Here is a 22,623-nt window from a genome sequence, read left to right as displayed (position 1 = left end):
TGAGCCAGCATTTGTTCAGGACAAGGTGTGGTTAAATGCTGTTGCGTGCTGAATAGCAGGAAGCGCCTACAATGACGTCCACAAATAGCAATTTTTCCTTCAAGCAAACTAAGCTGAAAAGTTTGTTGCATGGAAATTTACAGCAAAAGAAAACAGGCCATTTGGCCTGACAAGTAAGTCCACTCTGGTTATCTGAACATGAGATTTTGGGTTGTACGCCAGCAAGTCTCTCTTCATTCATTCTTTAATTTGAATATTATACTAAGCTTTAATTAGCAAAGGAACATCTAGTTGAGAGTATCCCAGGAGGGAAAAACAGTTCAGACCAGTATTCTTATTTCCCCATTTTACTGTTTTTCTTCCCATCTTGAATGCTGTTGTGCAACAGTTTCACTTCTGCAATTTGCTTGTGAAAGTGGTTGGATGAAATAGTCCCTCATGAAAAGTAGTTACTTACCACATTACCACTACTGCACTAATCATATGGGCATGGAATGTATTAGACCTATCTCAGTTAATCAGTCGAAAAGTCACATTTGCCCTGCCCCATCACATTATCCAACTGTCTTTTTGTAAATGATTCCCAAGGATTTTACTGTTATCCTACCCAGAAGAGTCACTCCAACTGTTGATCGTTATATTAAGTACTGCGTGACATGAGTCCTAAGCTTTAAGTGTTTGCTATCCTTTCATGGGACTTGGGTGTTGCTGGCTAGGCCAGCATTTTCATTGCTCATCCCTAATCGCTCTTGAGAAGGAGGTGGTGAGCTGCTGCCTTGAACAGCTGCCATCCATGTCCTGTAGGTACACCCATACATGTTGGCAGCACAGTGGTTAGCACTGCTGCCTCACAGCGCTAGGGACCCGGGTTCAATTCCTGGCTTGGGTCACTGTCTGTGTGGAGTTTGCAAGTTCTCCCCGTGTCTGCGCAGGTTTCCTCCAGGTGCTCCTGTTTCCTCCCACAGTCTGGTTAGGTGCATTGAGCCGAACAAGCACTGGAGTGTGGCAAGTAGGGGAATTTCACAGTAACTTCATTGCAATGTTAGTGTAAGCCTTACGTGTGACTAATAAATAAAAACTTAAAACTTTAAAACGTAGTGCTGTTAGGGTGGGAGTTCCAGAAATTTGACCCAGTGATAATGAAGGAACAGCGATTATAGTTGCAAGTCAGGATGATGTGCGGCTTATGAGGGGAACTTGCAGCTGATGTACATGTTGGGCAAGTAATAATGGAAGTAGTCTAGGGGATGAGCAATTCAAGGCAGGAGATGACACCTCCTGGAATATTTCCAAGCATATTGGCAATTCTAAACACACCCAATTACTGAAACAGCAATTATGAACTAGAGACTTGATTCAATCTCATTTCTATCTCATTTTCTTAAATAAAGCCTGAGTTCAATCTTTTTAGAATTGATCCTAGAATCCTGCATTCCGCTCTAACTTTACTGTGTAATGCACAATGTAAGCCCAATCTCCTTTGTTTGTTTTCATTTGCATACTGGATTTTAACAATAGACAGCAGGAATCTGGATTTTAAACTAGCAAATGTACTTCAAGTGTAGCAGGTTTTGTTTATGCCAGACCCACAAGCAGAAAAGCACAAAATCTTTCAATGAAGAATTTTTTTTAATACTTTATTCCAATTCAATCCAATCAAATGAAATCCACTTCAGAGTCCCAACAAGTTGGGACATTCCCAATCCAAGTTGACAAGACAGGGCTCTCACCTCCTGTCTTGGGCTTGATCTGCATGATCCAGGCTGATTGGTGTAGGCATAGCTCCTCCTCCAAGCTTGATCTCGTTTGCATCTCAGCCAAAAGGCCGAGATGCTGCTTTAAAAAATTGCTTCAAATGAAGCTAAAATGTAACCTAATGACGCCAACCAAGTACAGCATCTCGATACTACACTTGATCTTAGCCAAAAGGCTGAGAAGAAATTTGGTTGAATCTGCCACAACTCAATTGAACTTTCCTGCCACCTTCCTCAATGCTGACAGGTTTACTGATGGCACCCTCTGATGACCTGTACAAGTGCAGCTTACGGATGCCACTGCCAATGTTCTGTTGTCACCCAGAAGCTAATTCCCTCCCGGCTCCCAGGTGATCATGCAGGGGTGTTCTATAAATGAATCATATTGTCTCCTTTTCGAAGGGCCGAATGGCCTACTCTTCAATGTTTCTGTCAATGTCTTCCCTGCTAGCTTCCAGCTTTCCCTTCGCTGACTTTCCGGAATCCACGATTAACCAATCGGGAGTGTTCTGATGGAATGGTTGGGGGAATTTGATTTCAACAATGACCAATCACAGCATTGGAAGGCAAACCAATAGTGCAATGAAACGCTGTCCCATTGAGAACCCATCCATACTGGGAGAGGGGTGAAATACTTTCTCCTAGCACTGCCTCTGGATGCTGAAAACAAGGATTTTTGCACATGCAGCAAGAAGTGAAGCAAAGAGGAGAGGGAATTAAGTTTATTTATTAGTGTCACAAGTAGGCTTATATTAACACTGCAATGAAGTTACTGTGAAAATCCCCCAATTGCCACACTCCAGCATCTGTTCGGGTACACTGAGGGAGAATTTAGCATGGCCAATGCACCTAACCAGCATGTCTTTCAGATTGTAGCGGGGGGTGAAACCAGAGCACCCAGAGGAAACAAACGCAGACACGGGGAGAACGTGCAGACTGTGCACAGAGAGTGGCCCAAGCCAGGAATGGAACCTGGGTCCCTGGCGCTGTGAGGCAGCAGTGCTAACCACTGTAGTAAAGAGCAATACTGATTCTACGTAAAAAAGTGAAGCACTAACAGAAGTCTCTGATACATTAAGAGCAAAAAGCTGCAATCCAGAACAATTAAGATATTTTGAGAAAATGATTATGACACCATGACGTTTAATGAAAAACAGGTACTGGCAAAACTTATTTGGTCACCATACTACTTGCCTAATGATTTGGGAGTATAATTCTCATATTGGTTTTGGTTGATTACTGCTCCACGGTGACTACATCTGTCCAGCCACCTCCAATTCCTAGATGTCTTTCAAGTACTATCTATGCAAAATGTGATTCGTTCTTTCAGTACGATGAAAGCTCATTTCCCCCCAACAATGCTGCTGCAGGAATCCTGCCTTTAAATCTAGTTAAATATGCATATCATTTTTAAAATACACTTGAAAGAATTGGGCTCTTTTGAGTCAATATGGTATTTAAGTTTTCTACAGAAACTTCTGTTACAAAAATATGTTTGCCCCACCCTACCATCCCCCACCCTGTACAGCACAATGCTTGCTTGTTAATTTTGTGGTTCGGACTGTGTTGTTGCTAATATAGATTCAGCTATCAAGGTTCAAAGCTGAGACATTTTCTAGTTTTGGGCTTGTGATAAAGTTGGCAGACCAGCAGGCTAATGATCAACTCTTTGCTGCCACTTTATTAAAGTGTAGGTTCTTTCAAATCAATGTATAGGAACTGAAGCCATTGTTTTAGGCTCTTCTATTTGCACCAATCCTGGAGACTCAAATTTCACAGTAAGAAGTCTCACAACACCAGGTTAGAGTCCAACGAGAACTGGTTGGACTCTAACCTGGTGTTCTGAGGCTTCTTACTGTGTTTACCCCAGTCCAACGCCGGCATCTCTACATCATGTCTCAAATTTCATCCAGGCCTGTTGGTGGTTTTCTCGAGTTAACCACTAGGAGGTATGCATGTGTCATTTAAGGGTGGCATTCGGATCCGTCTTTTTAGTCAGCACACAAAACTCTTTTATTTCTTTGAGCTCCTTATTGCTGGAACACTACTGAAATCACAGTTTAGCTTGTGAATTATTAGCACAAACCCATATCTTACCTTTTTGAAAGATGGGGGGGCAGAATTTGTGCCCCATTTCCAGGGGCAGGAATGACAGTGAGGATGGAGAATCAAGCGGAGATCCAACATTGTGTTTATGCTGGCAGGATTTCCACTGCCCCCCCAACAGTGGTGCTGCAGGAATCCTGCCTTTAAATCTAGTTAAATATGCATATCAGGTGTTTGTGCCTGATTGACCCCCATGGTAGACTATCAGTTCATAACGTGAATCGCAACATGTCCCTTGCAATGTGCACCTGGTGAACTGAACCTGCTGGAGATGCAAGAGTAAGTACAGCTCTCAAGGGAAGAGGACCATTTCCGTGCTGGATGTACCCTGGCACTGTCTTCTTGTACGTTACAGAGTTATTTGTGGGTTTGGGGGAGGGGGCCGGTGAATGTCTGCGGGGTGTTTGTTTTCTATTATTTTTACTTTTAACATCAGGGTGCCTTTCCTGAAACCCAAGTTGCTGGTGCGGCGGGCTTTTGACAGTGTCAAGAAATATGGTGGGTAAAACTTATTTATTAGTGTCACAAGCTGGCTTGCATTGACACTGCAATGAAGTTACTATGAAAACCCCCTAGTCGCCATACTCCGGTGCCAGTTCAGGTACATTGAGGGAGAATTTAGCACAGCCAACATGCCGTAACCAGCACATCTTTTGGACTGTGCGAGGAAACCGGAGCCTGCAGAGAAAACCCACGCAGGCACAGGGAGAATGTGAAAACTCCACATAAACAGTGACTCTGAGGGCGGAATTGAACCTGGGTTCCTGGCGCTGTGAGGCAGCAGTGCTAACCACTGTGCCATCATAAAGTTAGCAGTGGGCTACTCCCTGCTTTTCCTATCTGAGCTGACACTTTTCCAAAGTGTTTGCCACTGCAATTAAAACCCAACCTAAATTTAGCAAGTTGATGTTTTTCCACAAAGGGGAACTTTGAAATTCCCTTTGGTAGATACTTAGGTTGTTTGCAAAATTCATATTCGTAGCGGTGATGGTGTCTGGATAGAGATGTGTTTTCTCTCAGACTTCAGAATTAAATGGGCAGTCAGGCTTAACCATTCAGGTCAGAAACTCCCAAGTGTTTTATGAGGTCTGCCTGGATCATATGTTTTGCAATTTGAATTTGGCTGGGATAAGTATGAGATGTTTCACTTCATGTTTGATTCAAATGACCATTAGGGAGTTTTTATCAAACAAAGTTTATACAAAAATACAGTTGACAGGTACAGAAAGAAAATTAGAATAATGTTTATCAATTACAAACAAGGGAAAAAAAGTTGTATCAAACTTAACAAATACATGAAATGTTACAACCAAACAACCTTCCTTAAACAAAACCATCGTCACGGGTTTAATACAGAAAATACAAATGCTGGCGTGATACTGCAACTTAGTTCTTTGAGATGCTTTAGTTCTTTTGTAGTTGGACGTTGTAGTTCTCTTGATACATACACAATAGACAAGTTTGAAGTCAGAACAGCTTCCCAAAACACCAGGGAGAGAGACTCTAGTTACTAGCTAGCAAAGCACCAACTTTTATTCCAGGAAGGCCAGGAGACCTGCTTCCAGATAGCCAGCAAAATTTACAAGAACAGGGAAAACCTGCCTGCCACGACAACCAGGACAACTTCTGACACTAAACCGAAACTGAAAATTAATCCTTGGATTCTTCTGGAGAAGATCCACCTGTCTTTGACTTGTCAATCAGTCTTCTCCCTCACAATGCAGAGCCATAAAAAAAATCTCAGAAAGCTCCTGAGGTCCTGAGTAAAAATAAAGAAAACCACATTTAAGCCATTGAAAGAGCAAGAAAAGGACTTCTAGTAGACAGCTCGGGCAACAGTGAAACCAAAAGGGCTGCTTATAACTGCAGAGAGCATGATTTTTTAAAACAATCTTAAAGGTACACTAGCGTCACAGCAGGTATATAAAAAAAATTGTGGGGTTTTTTTTTGAAGAAAGGTGAACAAAATCAGCCTATGATGATCAATTTTCTAAATATTATTTTGCACTTGTGACTTTTAAGGTTATGGATTCATGATGGATATGGACAGGAATTTACATTTACATTTACATTCGATGTAGAGTAGTTGTGGCAAATAGTATAGATGTATCTAAATGGAAGCTGGAATGACTTATCAGGGTTAAAGAGACAGAGGGTCATGCCGGTAGCGTGATGTAAAGAGGCCACTGGGGAACATAGACATCAACATAAAACCTGTTAGGCTCAGTGACCAGTTTGTGTGCTGTGAATTTTATGTGCGTGTGGGGATATTTATTGTACAATATGTGCGTAACCCTCTGCAAAACCTATTATTCCAGCTCCAATAACTTCAATAAAACTGAAACTCTACCAATAATGTACAAGTTTATTTCTGATTTTTATGTCTACTATGTAACCAATGTGGACACCATTAAATATAGAATTAAAACAATTCTACAGTTAAACACACAGCCTGCATCATTCATACGATTTTAGCTACACAAGCTATTTTTCCTGAGGAAAAGTTCTATCCTGCTTTTTTCCCCCCTACCTCTCTTAAAATTGTGTGATATGTCTCCCCTTTCCCAGGTTTAAAGGATTACCTATTCCATGAGGCTAACCACAGCATTCCCCGTCACCTCTCAGTTGTCTGAGATGGTCTTTTCATGCCTCCATTTTTGTCCAGTGCAACACAGCCAGCAAGCCCCAGCAATGATCTCTCTTTCCAAATCCTGACTATCAGGGCACCCACAGGATCTATCCTTGGCCACCTCCATTTCCTCATCGACATGTCAACTCTTGAGGATATCATCCACACTTTCCATCAGTCCCACCGGCACTGCTTCTCACAGGCAATCAATCACCCTCCACACTGTCTCAACATACTGTCCAGTCTTAAGCTACAAATGCTCCATAACATCAGAAAAATCAACGATGTTTTTGATTCCACTTTGCTGCTTTGCTATTTATTCCTTCTCATAAGCCACTTATGCAAAACCATGTGAAGTCTTGACAACTTGTCCAGCTCTGAACCAAGCTTCAAACTCCACAACCTCTGTTGACAGAACTGCTTATTTTGCCATTATTAACCTCTCCTTTCACAACTTCAGTGGTGGATGAAATGGAAATGGTCGAAAGCTTAAAATTTCTCCATGCCCCTCCACGCTGAAGCTATAGTTAAGAAAGCTCACCAACACCTCTACTTTCTCAGGATGCTAAGGAAATTGGGCAGGCTCGCTATGACTCCCACCAATTTTTGCTGATGCACCATTGAAAGCATCTTTTCCAGATGTATCCCCGCTTGGTATGACTCCTGCTGTGACCAAGACTGCAAAAACTACAAAGGGTTGCGAAGGTAGACCAGTCCATCACGCAAACTAGCCTCCCATCCATTGACTCCGTTTATATTTCCCGCTGCCTCGGAAAAGCAGCCAGCATCATCAAGGATCCCACACGTCCCGGATATTCTCTTTTGCACCTTCTTCCATTGGGAAGAAGATATAGAAGTCTGAGATCACGTACCAATCAACTCAAGAACAGCTTCTTCCCTGCTGCCATCAGACTTTTGAATGGACCTACCTTATTTTAAGTTGATCTTTCTCTATACCCTAGCTCTGTCTGTGACACTACATTCTGCACTCTCTCCTTTCCTTCTCTATGAACGGTATGTTTTGTCTGTATGGCATGCAAGAAACAATATTTTTCACTGTATAGTAACACACATGACAGTAAATCCAATCCAAAGGCAGGGCTGATGGATTAGTACAAGTGGCTGGAGCTTTAGATCATTTGGAGTTTCTTTATAAAAATGAGTTCTGAGCATTGACCAAGAGGACAATACAAAAATGAATAAAAGCAAAATATTGCAGATGCTGGAATCTGAAACAGAAAATGTTGGAAAACCTCAGCAGGTCTGACAGTTGATTGCAACACTATATTCTGCACCCTCTCCTTTCCTTCTCTCCTGTGTACCCTATGAATTGTATGCTTTGTCTGTATAGCGCGCAAGAATCAATACTTCCACTGTATACCAAAAAATGTGACAATAATAAATCAATCAAAATTCCACTCCTCTTGTTGCTGCAACCCATATACCTATTCAGGGTGGCTCCGTTTCTGTAATGTTCCCTTGTTGGTCCCTGACCCTCTACCCGCAATAGAATTAGACAGCACAGAGAGAGGACACCATGCCTTGTTGCTTCTCTGAAAGAGCTAGCAAACTCATTATAGTCCACGGTTCGGTATGTGTATAATCAACTGCTGGCTTCTGATAGCAACCAGGGGTGTCTCACTCATTCTCTCATGACCGCCACCAGCTCCCCTCACCCCACGCTCCGCTCCAGACATCCACTGTACTGCACCATGATTCATGCTTCCATTTCAAAGTATTCTTCTGTTCAACAAAGACGATGACTGAAATTGAGTTAAGATTGACGAGTAAATTATTGTTCTTTCTCCTTTAGGATTGTTCTGCTTAAATAATGGCACAGTGTTTCTTTAATAACGGTTCAGAGACAATTTCTGTTTCTAAAGTAAATGCACCTTATACTGGAATTGCAATGTCACTGTGTCTTGTACACTGGCTTCTATATTATTTCTTCCCTCTGCACCACCACCCCCCCACCCCCTGTCCCTTTAAAAAGTGTTGGGAGCTTGAAGGTAAAGTGCAGTGTTCTGGCATGCAACTAATGATTAGTCTTTCAGTAATTGATTTTCTCTACTATTGAAATGCACAATTCCTTGTAGTACATAATAGTTAAAAAAATACTTTTTTGAAGATGGAAATATTCAGTTGAAAGGGACACTGACTCGGGCACAGATTAACCCCTATACTGTATATAAAAAGAAAGGGAATAAAAAGAGATGCAATAAAGGATTACTAAAGGTATTTTCTAATATGGACAAAATAGGTACAATTGAGACGATATTAAATGCTAGATTAGATTATGATCCAAGAACTGAAAGATAAAATGCAGCTATGCTAAAACCATGTCTCTTTATATTCTTTTTAAAGGTAGTAAACCTTAAATTTTGCATTTAAAGTAATATCTTAAGAGACATACGGTAACGTTCTCCATCACATTCAATTACCAAATGAGGTGTCTACTGCAATCTTTTTCCCTACCTCAATGTTCTCATTCCCACTATAGTACAGTGTTCATGGTTGTTGGCTACCTCTGATGTGTCATTCAGATGTCGAATGAGTACTAATCTATTTGACAGTGGGAATCTTTTTCCTGGATGCGCAAACTTTCTGGCGCGGTTAATCAATTAGGAACTGGTGGTGTTTGGTGCTTTATAGTCCAGGCCATTAATTATAGACAACAGAGAGAGAAACTGAGCTTATAAGTAGGCTGTGGATCATTTCCCCAATCCATTAGTTTGTGTGAGCCAAATCACTGGCAGCAAAGTTGCATTATGATTAACTCAGAAGGTTAGTTTATTCTCATTCAGACCAGGTGAGGGGGTGGGAGAGGAAGAGGTTTCTGGTTGGAGCAAACAAGGAAATCCTTGACTGAGTGGTGCTGCAGCACAGTGGACTTCCTGTGCTTGGCAGGCAATGATCACAGACACGGCTGCACCTTGGAGCAATGATTATCATTGCTGCCTCACAGCACCAGAGACTCTAAAGTTTGTAAAGCTTATTTATTAGCGTCACAAGTAGGCTTGTATTAAAACTGCAATGAAATTACTTGGAAAATCCCCTAATGGCCGCACTCTGGCACCTGTTTAGGTGCACTAAGGGAGAACTTAGCATGGCCGATGCACCCTAACCAGCACGTCTTTTGGACTGTGGGAGGAAACCGGAGCACCCAGAGGAAACCCACACGGACACAGGGAGAACACGCAGACTCCACACAGACAGTCACCCAAGCTGTGAATTGAAACTGGGTCTCTGGCGCTGTGAGGCAGCAGGGCTGATCACTATTCACAATGCCATTGTGCCACCCCACACCCAGATTCAATTTCAGCCTTGGGTGACTGTGTGGAGTTTGCACATTCTTCCTGTGTCTGCATGGGTTTCCTCCGGGTGCTCCGATTTCCTCCCACACTCCAAAGATGTGCGGTTAGGTTGATTGGCCATGCTAAATTGTTAGGAGGGGGCGGATTAGTGGGATAAATATGCGGAGTTACGGGGTAGAACCTGGGTGCGATTGTTGTCGGTGCAAGCTCAATGGACCGAATGGCCTCTTTTTGCACTGCAGGGATTCTATGATTCTTATAAAATCAATCAGGCTTTGAGGAATGAGAGATGGTGGCTGCTGCTTGCTTGGCCAGGGGCTGCTGGAGTTCCTTCTGGTTGATATTAAATCAGTCTAAGCTGTGTGGCTGGAAATATAATATTAAAACGATTCAAAAGGTGAGAAGCATGGGATCATGTGACATGTTTCATTAATGAGTTATTTGCAGCCTCTCGGGCAGATTCTGTGCTCCTAGCTAAACTCCCTTGTTTCCCTCAGGAATGAAATGGCGGGTCAGGTACAATGGGTCTCGATGTCTCCGTCTTTGTTATCATCCCAGCTGGGGGAGTCAGTTTGTCGGTTAGTCATCTAGTTTCATGATTATTGTGTGGCATTACAATGGAGGTGTGAGATCCCATAAGGGTGGGAGTGAAACTCTTTTGTTACTGCAGTCTGTGTTGAAATCTGACAGAGCAGATGGCCAATTTTGTGAGCCATGTGACCTGGAGCAGCCATTTTGTCATTCAGCAGATGTCTATTTTAAAGTAGCAAGAAGTTTTGTTACATTTTTGGATTTATTTTCACGCCTGACATTATATTCCTGAGAAATGTTGCCAGACTGGTAGACATCGATGAAAAATCCCGACACAAAACTAACAGAATGATTTAGATCAAGTTAAGGTTGGATACTGTCACCAGATTTTATTTATTGGAAGCACTTGTGAACCTTGAACTAAAAGATAATATTCGAGCAGTCTCCCCTCCTTCCCCTTCTCATGTGGCAAGATTTTAAACAATCTCATATTTGGTGCCTCTATCTCAAACAGTGGGTGTGCGCCAGTGGGTCACTGGAGTGATCTGGCTATACCATACTGGTGTATTTGTGTATGGTAACGAGAATAGTTGACAAGTAAATAACAGAAATTGAGAAGAATACTGGGAGTATCTAGTATCAAGAATCAAGGACAGCAGAATAAAAACGTGGCTTGCACAAGAAACAGTGCTTACACAGAAGGTCCAAGAAAGACAACAGTGATGATTTGGGAAGGTTTCAAGAAAGGAAGCCTATACAGAAGTACATGGAACAGAAAGCCAAGGTAGCACTGTATGATGATATTGTGCTATTAATGTATTTTATGTTTAAGGGAAGACTGCTTTAAGCTGTTCCAAACAGTGCATTTGTCTGGCAGGAATACAGCAGATGCTGGAAAGCAGGATAATTATTCATTTTAGCCATGTAAGTGTTTATTTAGCAGAAGGCTTAATGAGCTTTTATTTACCAAAGAGAAGGACCCTTGGGAGTGTTTTCTTGATTAGATTAAAGTAATGGAAAGGTGAGTTAGGGATACAGGGTCTTATAGTCACATGATACTAAAAATCGGAGGAGCTGGGTTGGAGTGTGAGAAACAGCTTTCTGAGTTCAGTTAGAATCATAGAATCCTACAGTGCATAAAAGTGCAGTGCATTTGGCCCATTGAGCTTTCACCGACCACAATCCCACCCAGGTTCTTTTCCGATAACCCCATGCATTTACCCTGCTAGTCCCCCTGACACCTAAGGGGCAATTTATCATGGCCAATCCACCTAACCTGCACATCTTTGGACTGTGAGAGGAAATTGGAACATCTGGAGGAAACCCACGCAGACACAGGGAGAACATACAAACTCCACTCACACAGTGACCAAAGCCAGGAATTGAACTTGGGTCCCATGCGATGTGAGGCAGCAATACTAACCACTGCTGTAGAGGGCTGTTTAAAGATAGCTGTCTACATGCAGCGCTCTCTCTCTCTCTCTCTCTCTTTCTACAAAATCTCTCTCCACGGCTGCTATCAAAGGTTAAAACAAGGCTGGATTTGCTATTTTAAAAGTGGTATTTAAGTCTATAAGAGAAATATTGCTTAATTGGAACTGAATAATGCTAAATTAGAAGTTAAGAATTTGATTCTTGTTCAATAGTTAAGAATTAAACTGTTCTATTTTGTTAGTGGTGTATTTAAACTGTGTTATGAATAAAGTTTATTTTGATTAAAAAATTCTTAATCTGTCAGCGGAATCATCCCTGAAGTGAGGCATCCTTTCCTCACATTTATGGCAAAATAAAAAAAAATGTTGGGCTCTAATTTAGCTTCCTAATTTTTTTAAAATTTGATTTTATTATTGTCACATGTACTGGGATACAGTGAAAAGTATTGTTTTCTGCACGATAGACAGACAAAACATTCCATTCTTAGAGTACATGGGGGAGAAGAAGAGGAGAGGGTGCAGAATGTAGTGTTACAGTCATAGCTATTGGGTAGAGAAAGATCAACTTAATATAAGGTAGGTCCATTCAAAAGTCTGATGGCAGCAGGGAAGAAGCTGTTCTTGAGTCAGTTGGTATGTGCTCTCAGACTTCTGAATCTTCCTGATTAGAAGAAGGTGGAAAAGAGTATATCTGGGGTGTATGGGTCCTAGATTGTGCTGGCTGCTTTTCCAAGGCACTGGGAAGTCAATGGATGGAAGTCTGGTTTGTGTGATGGACTGGGCTACTTTCACAACCCTTCGTAGTTTCTTGTGGTTTTTGATCTGGCACCCTATCAACTGGAGAGGCACAAGTATGATTTGACACAGAAGGGGAAACCAATGACTAAACCAGCCTGGCTCATTCTGGTGCAACTCCGAGGTTAGTAGAGAGTAGTTGTATTCTGCCCACCGTTGGTGTATGGCGTGGAGGACACAATTGGAGTGGGGAGGGTTAAATTCAATTTGAGCAATTTGCACAAAATATATGACAGTGAATCAGCAGTCTACGCTACGCCAAATGAATTTTTTCCCTCCCTACCAGCAGTGGAGTTTCAGACATACAACCAGTTTATAATTGCCCATTTCACTTTACCACCCATGACAATTTCACTGCCTTTTCCATCCAAAATTACTTATGTTGTTAAGCCTTCAGCCTGCAGAGATTTGCGAATAATTGACCAAGGGTTATGGTTAATGTGTATTACTGTAACATGCTTTCTGCAATTAATTTGCTACTGAACGTACTCATTAGTGGCTGGTGGTCCGCATCATAATTTAGAATCTTAATAAATCTGCCACAGATTCAGACTAGCTTACTTCTGGAATAGTAGGAATGCTAGGGGGTATATCCACCAGCCTGGCCAATAATAATACCTCAACCAACATCATCAAAATATTTGATCTAGTCATTATTTTGCTGCTGTTTGTGGGAGCTTGCTGGGTGCAAATTGGCTTCCACCCTTTCCACATTATAGCAGTGACTATATATCGAAAGTGCATCATTGGCTGTTAAATGCTTTGGTTTGACCAAAGGTTCTGAAAGGTGCTATAGAAATGCAGGGTTTTTTTTGTCTTTCTCTATCATTTCCAATGTCTTATTTTCTTTTCCCTAGATCCTGCCAGTTGCACTCACTGAATGCTGCACAGATCTCTTAGACGAGTCTGGTCTTTGTCCACAAAGCAGCTTTTGTTATCCAGGTACATTTTCAAAATAGCAAACTTGGTAGTGTCAGCCAACAAAATAAGGAGATTGTTCTTTGCTGCTCATCAACATAAGAAATGTTTTTAGTGGAGAATGGAACACTCAACTTTGTGTGGTCTGTCCATGTTAAGCGTTCTCAGCTCTGATATTAACCCGAGAAGAGCATCCCTTTTGTGAATTGATGTATCACTGAGTGTTTGCATTTTTCACAGCGTACATCTTTGTGCAAGAATTAATGCAGATTTGCATTAAAATAATGCAGTTTTACTGTCTACACCTGTTAATTAATTGAAATTCAATTTTTATTACCACTGTGTTGTCTGCATTTCTTAGTTTAAATTATTGGATAATCCAGGGTTTCTTTAACACAAAAAGCTCTTTGAATTATCAGGCGTTATGCAGCAGGCTGAGTCTGCCTGAACTAATTCGGTTAGGACTAGCATGAACATAGAACACTACAGCACAAACAGGCCCTTCAGCCCACGAGTTGCGCCGATCACATCAACACCTACCAATCTATAGATCTATCTATAACCCCCAATCCCATTAAACCCCATATACTCATCCAGAAGTCTTTTAAAAGACCCCAGCGAGTTCGCCTCCAGCATGTCGTAGAGTTTTACAGCACAAAAAGAGGACCTTTGGCCCATCACATGTCTTAGCTTTAGCCAATTCTGGCCTTTGGTGAAAGGATAGATTCCTGACCTACTAATGTCCAAACAAATAAATTTACAAATCCTTCCCAGAATTAATACCAACACCCCTCTGAGTGGCACAGTGGTTAGCATTGCTGCCTTACAGCACCAGTGACCCGGGTTTGATTCCCGCCTTGGGTGACTGTCTGTCTGTGTGGAGTTTGCACTTTCTCTCCATGTCTGCATGGGTTTCCTCCAGGTGCTCTAGTTTCCTCCCAAATTCTGAAAGACATGCTGGTTAGGTGCATTGACCTGAACAGGTGCTGAAATGTGGCGACTAGCGAAATTTCACAATAACTTCAGTGCAGTGCTAATGTAAGTCTTACTTGTGTCAAATAAACTTTAACTTTTAAAAAAAGCTCTTCCTCCATTTCTTTTCTCATGCTGAACTAACAAAGTTGTACTCCTGTTTGAATAATTTATCAAATTACTAACTGGGTCTTCACACCAGTCATGAATTAGTTGCCTTTCATCATTGAATGAGTTATTAGCTTTTCTCAAGGGCTTGCTAATACTTTGCCTTGATGCCTGCGATGGTGTTTTGCCCAGGCTAGAGGAGAGTAAAGGATAAGTAGCCAATGAGGTTAAACCGAGACTTCGCCTGATGCAGTTTTTCAAAGCCAGCTCAGCCTTTTGGCTAAGATGAAGCATTTGATCAAGTCTAAGATGGGGAGCAATGCCTCTTCCTGTCAGCTTGGATCCTGTTTGTCCCTAGCATGGGGACCGTGAATTGGATTTAATTTGAATTGGGCTTTTTGGTTGAAATAAAAGCACCAAAAGTATGCAGAAGGGTGTCATAGTTTGCAGGGGTCCAGAGGCTCCAGCTTGAGCTCCATCAGCATGTTGTTGGGGTGGAAGAGAGAGACAGCAGTTCAACTGAAAAGCTGTATTAAGCCCTCCCAATAGACTGAAAAAGATTGCTGGAGTTTATATCAGTATATGCCTCTACACTCATCATCAATTTTCAGGCTGTTACAGACATTGGTTTAAGAATGGAAGTACCACCTGTATCAGGTGCATAAATGGAACATTCACCGATTCCTCGAACAATCAGACTGAATGCATCAACTGTGAGTAAGCAAGTAATGTATTGTTACATTCATGTGGCTAAACTTTCATGGCACTAACAGTTTTTGTACGCTAACAGCTGCCAGTATGGGTTAGCCATTAAAACCCTCTTCCAATTCCCCACACAAAATCTCATGTTTCCTTGAGACATAACCATTGTGAACACCTAAAACTTTGAGAGCGCAGTTTCTACAGTGGGTAGATCACTGTGTTTCTAAGCAGAAGACAGTTTTTTTTTCCCAATCTGATGTTTTGGCCTGACTGGGTATGTTTTACTAGTTGTGCTGGTCACCAAGGGAATCAATTTGAAGTTGTAAAAAAGACTCGCACAGAATTGGGAGTTGTGGTTTCATCTTCTAAGGAGCAGTCGACCACGAAACTCATGTCTTGGGTTTCTGCTGTGGCTGGCAGCCACGTTCAGACTGTAAGTTAATTTAAAAGCATGTCATTAAAAGTTTACGTTCATTCTGAATTCAATGTAAGGCCATGAACCAAATAGATGGTAGGTGTTGTTTAAAATATAATATGAGCTTTGACATTTAAAAGGGTGCAGTTGCCTGTATCCCAATGTAAATCTGCTGCGCCCAATTAACATTTAATGGAAATGAGAAATAAGAGTGGGAAGTTCATACTTTTTGGCAGAGAAAGATCAGCAATGTTTCTTCAAATTGCATGTCTCTCTCTAGAAGTTCTAATTATTGAAGTTCCAATGTTTCATGGTTTCTACTTGTCCCAAAGCTTCCAGTTCAATGCTGGAGTTCAGTCTACTCCATTAGTATTCATGTACTATGATGTACTTCATTATTCTGAAGACGTTACTTGGCATCCACAGCACAGAAACAGACCATTTGGGCCAAATCATCAATGCTAATGTTCATACTTGACATGTGCTTCCTCGCAGCTTCTATTCCATTCTCCTTCCCCTGCCTACCTGATTTTCCCTTTTAAATGGCAGATTTTGAGAATTTTGCTTTGATTTGCACTTATTAATTCTACATTTAGTTTATAATTCTATTTTTACAACACAGTGCAAAATGAAAATGGTGCAACTTCCTAAGGAAGACTTGTTCGTTTCATTGTTTGGATGTCATTAGTATTGTGTGAATCTCACACTCATTAGCTTTCCTGTTACAGCACGTTCCAGCAGTGAAGAGAAAGTGGCAAATGGCACCACTGTGGGCCCAACCATCCTTAAAATTGGTAAGAATGTCATTGAGGAAAGCGTAGAAATGCCATGAAACTTCTAGCCATTAAATAACATAATTTACTCTTCCCCAAACAGTAAGTGATTCTCTAACTCTCTCATCTCTTTTTTTATGAAGGAGGGCCTGGAATAGCTGCCTCATTATGTCTGGGAACACTATTTATCAGTTCATTCTTTATTCTGTCTGTGGCTGCATTTTTCTACCTCAAGCGGTCCAGGAAACTCCCACATTTGTTTTATCAACGAAACAAAGGTGAAGACTTCATTTATAATGGTTTGTTTGTGGTTGCTAAGAGTGTTGTTCTAGACTTTGATATTTTTGATTTGATTTCTTATTTTCACATGTATCGAAATGCAGTGAAATGTTTCTTGCTCGCTATACAGATAAAAGATACTCTTCATAAAGCATACAGTGAAAAGTATTGTTTCTTGCATGTTATACAGACAAAACATACTGTTCATTAGTACATAGGGGAGAAGGAAAGGATAGGGTGCAGAATATAATGTTGCAGTTACAGCTAGGGTAAAGAGAAAGATCAACATAATATATGGTAGGACCATATATTCAGGGTCGGCACGGCAGCACAATGGTTAGCACTGCTGCCTCATAGCATCAGGAACCACGGTTTAACTACAGCCTTAGGTTACTATCTTTGTGGAGTTTGCACATTCTCCCCATATCTGCATGGGTTTCCTCGGGTGCTCCAGTTTCCTCCCACAGTCGAAAGAAGTGGGGGTTAGGTGGATTGACAATGCTAAATTGCCCCTTAGGGCCTGATCCTAAGTGCTGAATCTAGGCATAACGCAAATCCAACTTAGAAATCTGCTTTTAGGCTCCCCCATATGCATTCAACCTGAAAAAAAAGTTGCCAGTCCCATTCGCGCTGTGGACAGGTCTTAGCACACCCGAAATGATCGGAGCTCTGAACTGTGCGTGCGCAGTTAGAAAAGAATTTAAAAAAGCGTGCCCATGTCAGATCGCTCCCGGGCCACGCCTGGGAGTAAAAAGTAGAAGCAATGGCCCCCACACAGATCAGTGTCCCCCTTATTCCCCCCACCCTCCCAGTACCCACACACATTGCTGACCCCGTTATCCACACCCCCCCACTATCCAGACACATCGTTGTCCCTCTTCTCAACCATCCCCTGCCCCCCTCCATCCCCCCACCAATTGCCCGCAGAGTGGCAGCGGACCCCCCTGCACTGCCCCCCACACTTCTCCACTAGAGACCCATCTGATCTCCCCCACCGAGATCCATCTGCCCTTGCCCTTCCCCCCCCAACCAGTGAGCAATTGGGCCTTGCCCCCCCCCCCACAACCAGAGGTACATCTTACCCTCCCCCCTCCCCACCCATCACCCACCCCCCTCCCAGAGAATGGTCTGGCCCCACTCACCACCCCCTCCCCCAAGAATGGTCTGGCCTCACTCACCACCCCCTCCCCCAAGAATGGTCTGGCCTCACTCACATCCCCCCCCACCCCAGAGGAACATCTGACCCGCCTCCTCCTCCCCCCAACCACCAGACAACGATCAGCCGTCCCCCAGATAACGAACGGCCCTCCCCCCCCAAACCCCCCTCCACCAGAGATACATCTGACCGGCCCCCTCATCCTCCCCCGCCCCCAGAAAACCAGACAATGATCTGGCCTCACTTCCTCCACCCCCAACCAGAGAATAATCTGACCGGCCTACCCCCCCGCCCCCCCAACACTCCCCCACCACTGATCTGAGTCAGAGAGCCATTGGAAGCTCTGAACGTGCTCTTCAGTACCTGGAGCACCCGATTCAGACTTTTATTCAGCAGGTCCGTTGTGGCATGATTCTGGATTGACAAACACAGTGGTAAAGGCAGAAATGCTGATAAAGTTGGGCGGGCAGTGCATTAATTCAGGTTAAATGCACGCAAATGAAGCAGATCGCTGCCATTCCCGGGTTTCGGTAAAGTGGCAATCTGCGCGGACACAGGCGCGGATCGTGTTAATGGCCTCACACCCGACTTTACCATGTAAAATTGGGCCGTTGGTGTCAGGGGGATTAGCTGGGGTAAATGCATGGGATTATGGGGATAGGGCCTGGATGGGATTGTAGTTGGTGCAGACTTGATGGGCCGAATGGCCTTCTTCACTGTAGGATTCTATGATTCATTCAAACAAGATTGTACAGTTTGGAAGTTAAAATTATATTCTTCATTCCTACACAGTAATCTAATTGCAATGTTAATGTAAGCCTACTTGTGACATTAATAAATAAACTTTAAACTCCCCCACTCCTTTCTCCACGTTCCCAGGAAGGGCAAATAGTGACTGTTCAATACTGGGCTCATCTCACTATGTAAGCTAAAACTACTGTCATCTAGCTCATACACAGATGCTGTCAGACCTGCTGAGATTCTCCAGCATTTTCTGTTTTTGTTTCAGATTCCAGCATCCACGGTATTTTGCTTTTGTCATCTAGCTCATTTTGGATTGATATTTCACCACTTCACCCTCCCCCAACACCACTTGTAGGAATTACAGCTGATCGTTCTTCCCATCCATCTCATTCTCGGTCCTACGTCGCCACTTAACTCGAGCATGTGTTTGTAATCTTTCTCAAGTCTCCATCTCGTGCTTACTTCCAAATAGTTGGTTAATAGCTTTCTAAAAGAAATTTCACTCCGTGGACATCTTTTAGGATTGAAAGAAAACAGCTTTGATTCTTGTCAGTTATCAAAAGCAGCAGTTTGTGGGCCTGCACAGGAATTGTTATTGGACTTAAACCCTTAGACAACCAAGTGCATTCATCATAGGAGTATTTAATTCTAAACGATTAAATAAAATTATCTCTATCATTTCCAAATAAGGACCTGTTGGTTTTTTCTTGTTTCGTTAGAAAAGTACACCGGTCCATTTTGCTTAATGCTAAATTTACTCGTTTACCTCACTGCCACAGGCAGTTAGAATCACAGAATTCCTACAGTGGACAGAAGAAGAACTGCACCAGGAAGCCTGAGGCCCAAGTCTGGGAATTGGAGGAGATATTAACTGTCCCAGGGCAAGGAAGGTGATGGCCTGGGGGGAGAGGTCATGTGTGAGGGGCCGGGGTGTGGAGGGAGGTTCAGAAGTCATCGGGTCTTGGGGGGAAGCATCCCCAGTCAGAAGGCAGAAGTGCCTCCACACCACCATTTCCCACTCCACATCAAACTTGGATTATTTCTGCTCTTCTCCCATGGATCATCCTCCCCGCAAGTGTGAAAATTGGGCTTGGATGGGAAGTGGCGCTTAAGTGGCCAATAATTGCCCCTCCCACCCCCACCTAAGAACCTGCTGGGGCCCTATGTCTGTTAATATCCTGAACAAGTTGTAAAACATAAATAAATTCTCAAATACTGTGATACATTGTGATGCTAATATAGAAATTAAAACTCATTTGAAAAGGATACTTTTAGGACACATTATCATTGATGAAAGCAAATGAACAATTGTCATTATTTTCTTAGCAAGGGTCAACAATCTCTTAGCAACTATGAATGGCATTAAGATGTTATATACTTGGCAAACAGTATGGTGTTTGATACAGTTGGCACTATAGCTGTTGATGTCAAGTTGTGCAAGGTTAAGCTTCAATTTGAAATCTCTAAAATTAAGATACTTGACCATTTTAAATGACATGTCCCAAAGGGATTCAAAAACAGAGGTGTAGTATCATCACTTAAAAAATAACTTCCCATTATTTCTACCCTATCCCTTTCTTTCTGTCACTTATTTTCTCTCTCCCCTCAACAATTGTTAGTGTCCCACTCTCCACTGTCTACCTTAGGGGGCAATACTCTACAAAATTGAATGTTGTAATCACGCAAGCAGTTTCCTAAGAATGTTGTGATGTGGAGATGCCAGCGTTGGACTGGAGTGGGCACAGTACGAAGTCTCACAACACTAGGTTAAAGTCCAACAGGTTTATTTGGAATCAAAAGGTTTTGGAGCATTGCTTCTTCACTCATGTGATGAAGGAGCAATGCGAAGAAATTCCTAAGAATGTGATTGGTTAGCACCATAGATAACAAATGCTGAGGTTTATGTTACACCTACCAAGTTGAACTAATGATTTTTGGAAGTGATGCCAATAGATAAATCCATTTGCACTCCTAAGGAAAGTTGATTTTGACACACTCCTTTTTAAATGAACGTGCAGAGCCTGAACCTCTTGGCAGTGGGTGAATTTTCAGATGTTGAAAAAATTCAATGACTTATCGACTGATGCAGCACAGAAGGAGGCCATTTGGCCCTTGCTTGGTACTGCCATTTTAGTAGAGCTATCCAATTAGTTCCACTTCCCTGGTCCTTCCCCATAATCCTCTTACTTAAAGGGAAAACATTATTTATCTATTTTACTTTTGAGTTGCTGGTGAATCTGCTTCAACCATCCTTTTCAGGTAGGGCATTGCAGATCATAACAATTCACTATGTTGTTTTTAAAGGGTTTCCTTTGGTCCTTTAATCAACCACATTTAAATCTGCATCTTCTGCCACTGGAGACAGTTTCTCCTTACTTACTCTCGCAAAATCATGAATGGTTTTGAACATCTCTATCCTCTTGACCTTACACACAATGCCATCTTCTCCAGTCCCTCAGCCCTTGTGCCATTCCATGTTCTAGTAAATCCTTTCCAAGACTTTGGCATCTGTCCTCAAATGTTGAACACAATATATAGGCTGAGGTCTAGTTTTTAATGACAGTCGAGCTCTTTCCCAATTTTAGGAATTCAAAACAGTACAAGAGTTACCTGGGCTCTTCTTAAACCTCCGTTTAAAAAAGTTTGCTACATCTCCCCAATTGCTCAACCAGCTTGTTTATTGAGTATTTAAATATCACAGAGTGGAAGGATTAATGTTTAGCTTCCAGTCTGTACTGTGGTTTTGGCCAGGCTAGTAATGTATTTACACTATAAATTGACCTCACTCCATGAAGTGCTGTGTGTGGATATAGGGCACCATGCAGTTGGTACTGCCAACCAGTCTAAAATGTGTGTTTTATTACTAATGTGACTCTTACTGTTTTTCAGCTTCTATACTACAGCCAAGTGAAATGGTAAGTGAAACTTTAATGTTTCTATCATGAAGCCCTTTGAGATGTTCTACCGTGTAAATGCAAGTTGTTGTTATACATGAATGTTTGCAGTGGAAAATCATTGGTCTGCATTATCAAGCACAATTTTCTTGCCCCCGGTTGCTTTTGGTAAGAATGCTATCATCTCTGAGATTATTTTCATAACCAAACCATCATCAGTTATCATCTGGTTATGGATAACCAAAGCAGGTCAAAAAAAAACTAATCTCCTGTAAAAAGAGTAGATGGGTTCGAGTTTCAGTCATAGATTTATGTATTTCCAGCATTTGTGATTTTAATTCTTTTAATTAGCTATCTGCTGTTTACCATGATTTCAATGGTTTATATACTTGTCATGTTATAGATCTTTTAGAGGTTTATGTAATAATGAAGGGCATAGATCAGCTAGATAGTCAACATCTTTTCCCAGAAGTAGAGGAGTCTAAAACTACAAGGCATAGGTTTAAGGTGAGCAGAGAGAGGTACAAAAGGATCCAGTGAAGCAGTTTTTTCATACAGAGGGTGGTGAGTGTTTGGAATGAGCTGCCAGAGGTGGTAGTAGAGACAGGTACAATTTTGACTTTTGAAAAGCATTTAAGCAGTTACATGGTATGATGGGCAGAGAGTGTTTGGCCCATATCAATGGCAATTGAGACTAGCTTAGAGGTTTAAAAAAAAGGGCGGCATGGACAAGTTGAGCCGAGGGGCCTGTTTTCATGCTGTAAACTTCTATGACTATGTTGACCATCAGTCACTCATTCTGAAAAGAAATATTGGCTGCCTATTTTGTACCCTATCGCATCTACCAGCACTAGTTTTCCGCCCTGCTGAAGTTGAATAGTAACAGCCCTCCCTACTATATACACTTCTAAGCAATAAATGAAGGATAAAGAGATGTGGGAAAAGTTGGGCAGGTCCATGGAGTTGGCAGCCAGCTCAAGTGACACCAATACTGACCTGTTTCTATGTTGTAATTTCATGTTTAATGGGGTAGGCTCAAATCAGGGACCCTCATTTCCTTTCTTTTCATGTGGAGGTCTGTGCCCATTGCTTTCTCAGTG

The 22,623-nt window shown here is 42.1% G+C and overlaps 1 protein-coding gene and 1 pseudogene across 2 annotated transcripts in view; one reads left to right on the top strand and one right to left on the bottom strand.

Annotated features, from left to right (window-relative positions):
* The window catches only part of c30h1orf159 (chromosome 30 C1orf159 homolog), a 30,667-nt gene that overhangs the window by 419 nt on the left and 7,625 nt on the right, over positions 1-22,623 (top strand). For both annotated transcript variants that reach the window (XM_080215308.1, XM_080215306.1), the window contains exons 3-7: positions 13,420-13,504; positions 15,172-15,273; positions 16,406-16,471; positions 16,594-16,728; positions 21,519-21,544. In XM_080215308.1, coding sequence (XP_080071434.1) covers positions 13,420-13,504; positions 15,172-15,273; positions 16,406-16,471; positions 16,594-16,728; positions 21,519-21,544 — 414 coding nt within the window. The remainder of the gene's footprint in view (positions 1-13,419; positions 13,505-15,171; positions 15,274-16,405; positions 16,472-16,593; positions 16,729-21,518; positions 21,545-22,623) is intronic.
* On the bottom strand, positions 1,801-1,942 carry LOC145360338 (U2 spliceosomal RNA; annotated as a pseudogene).

Source organism: Carcharhinus amblyrhynchos, chromosome 30 (genome assembly GCF_965287045.1).
Source record: "Carcharhinus amblyrhynchos chromosome 30, sCarAmb.v2.hapA, whole genome shotgun sequence".
Taxonomy (NCBI): domain Eukaryota; kingdom Metazoa; phylum Chordata; class Chondrichthyes; order Carcharhiniformes; family Carcharhinidae; genus Carcharhinus; species Carcharhinus amblyrhynchos.
This window is presented reverse-complemented; position numbering and strand designations above follow the sequence as displayed.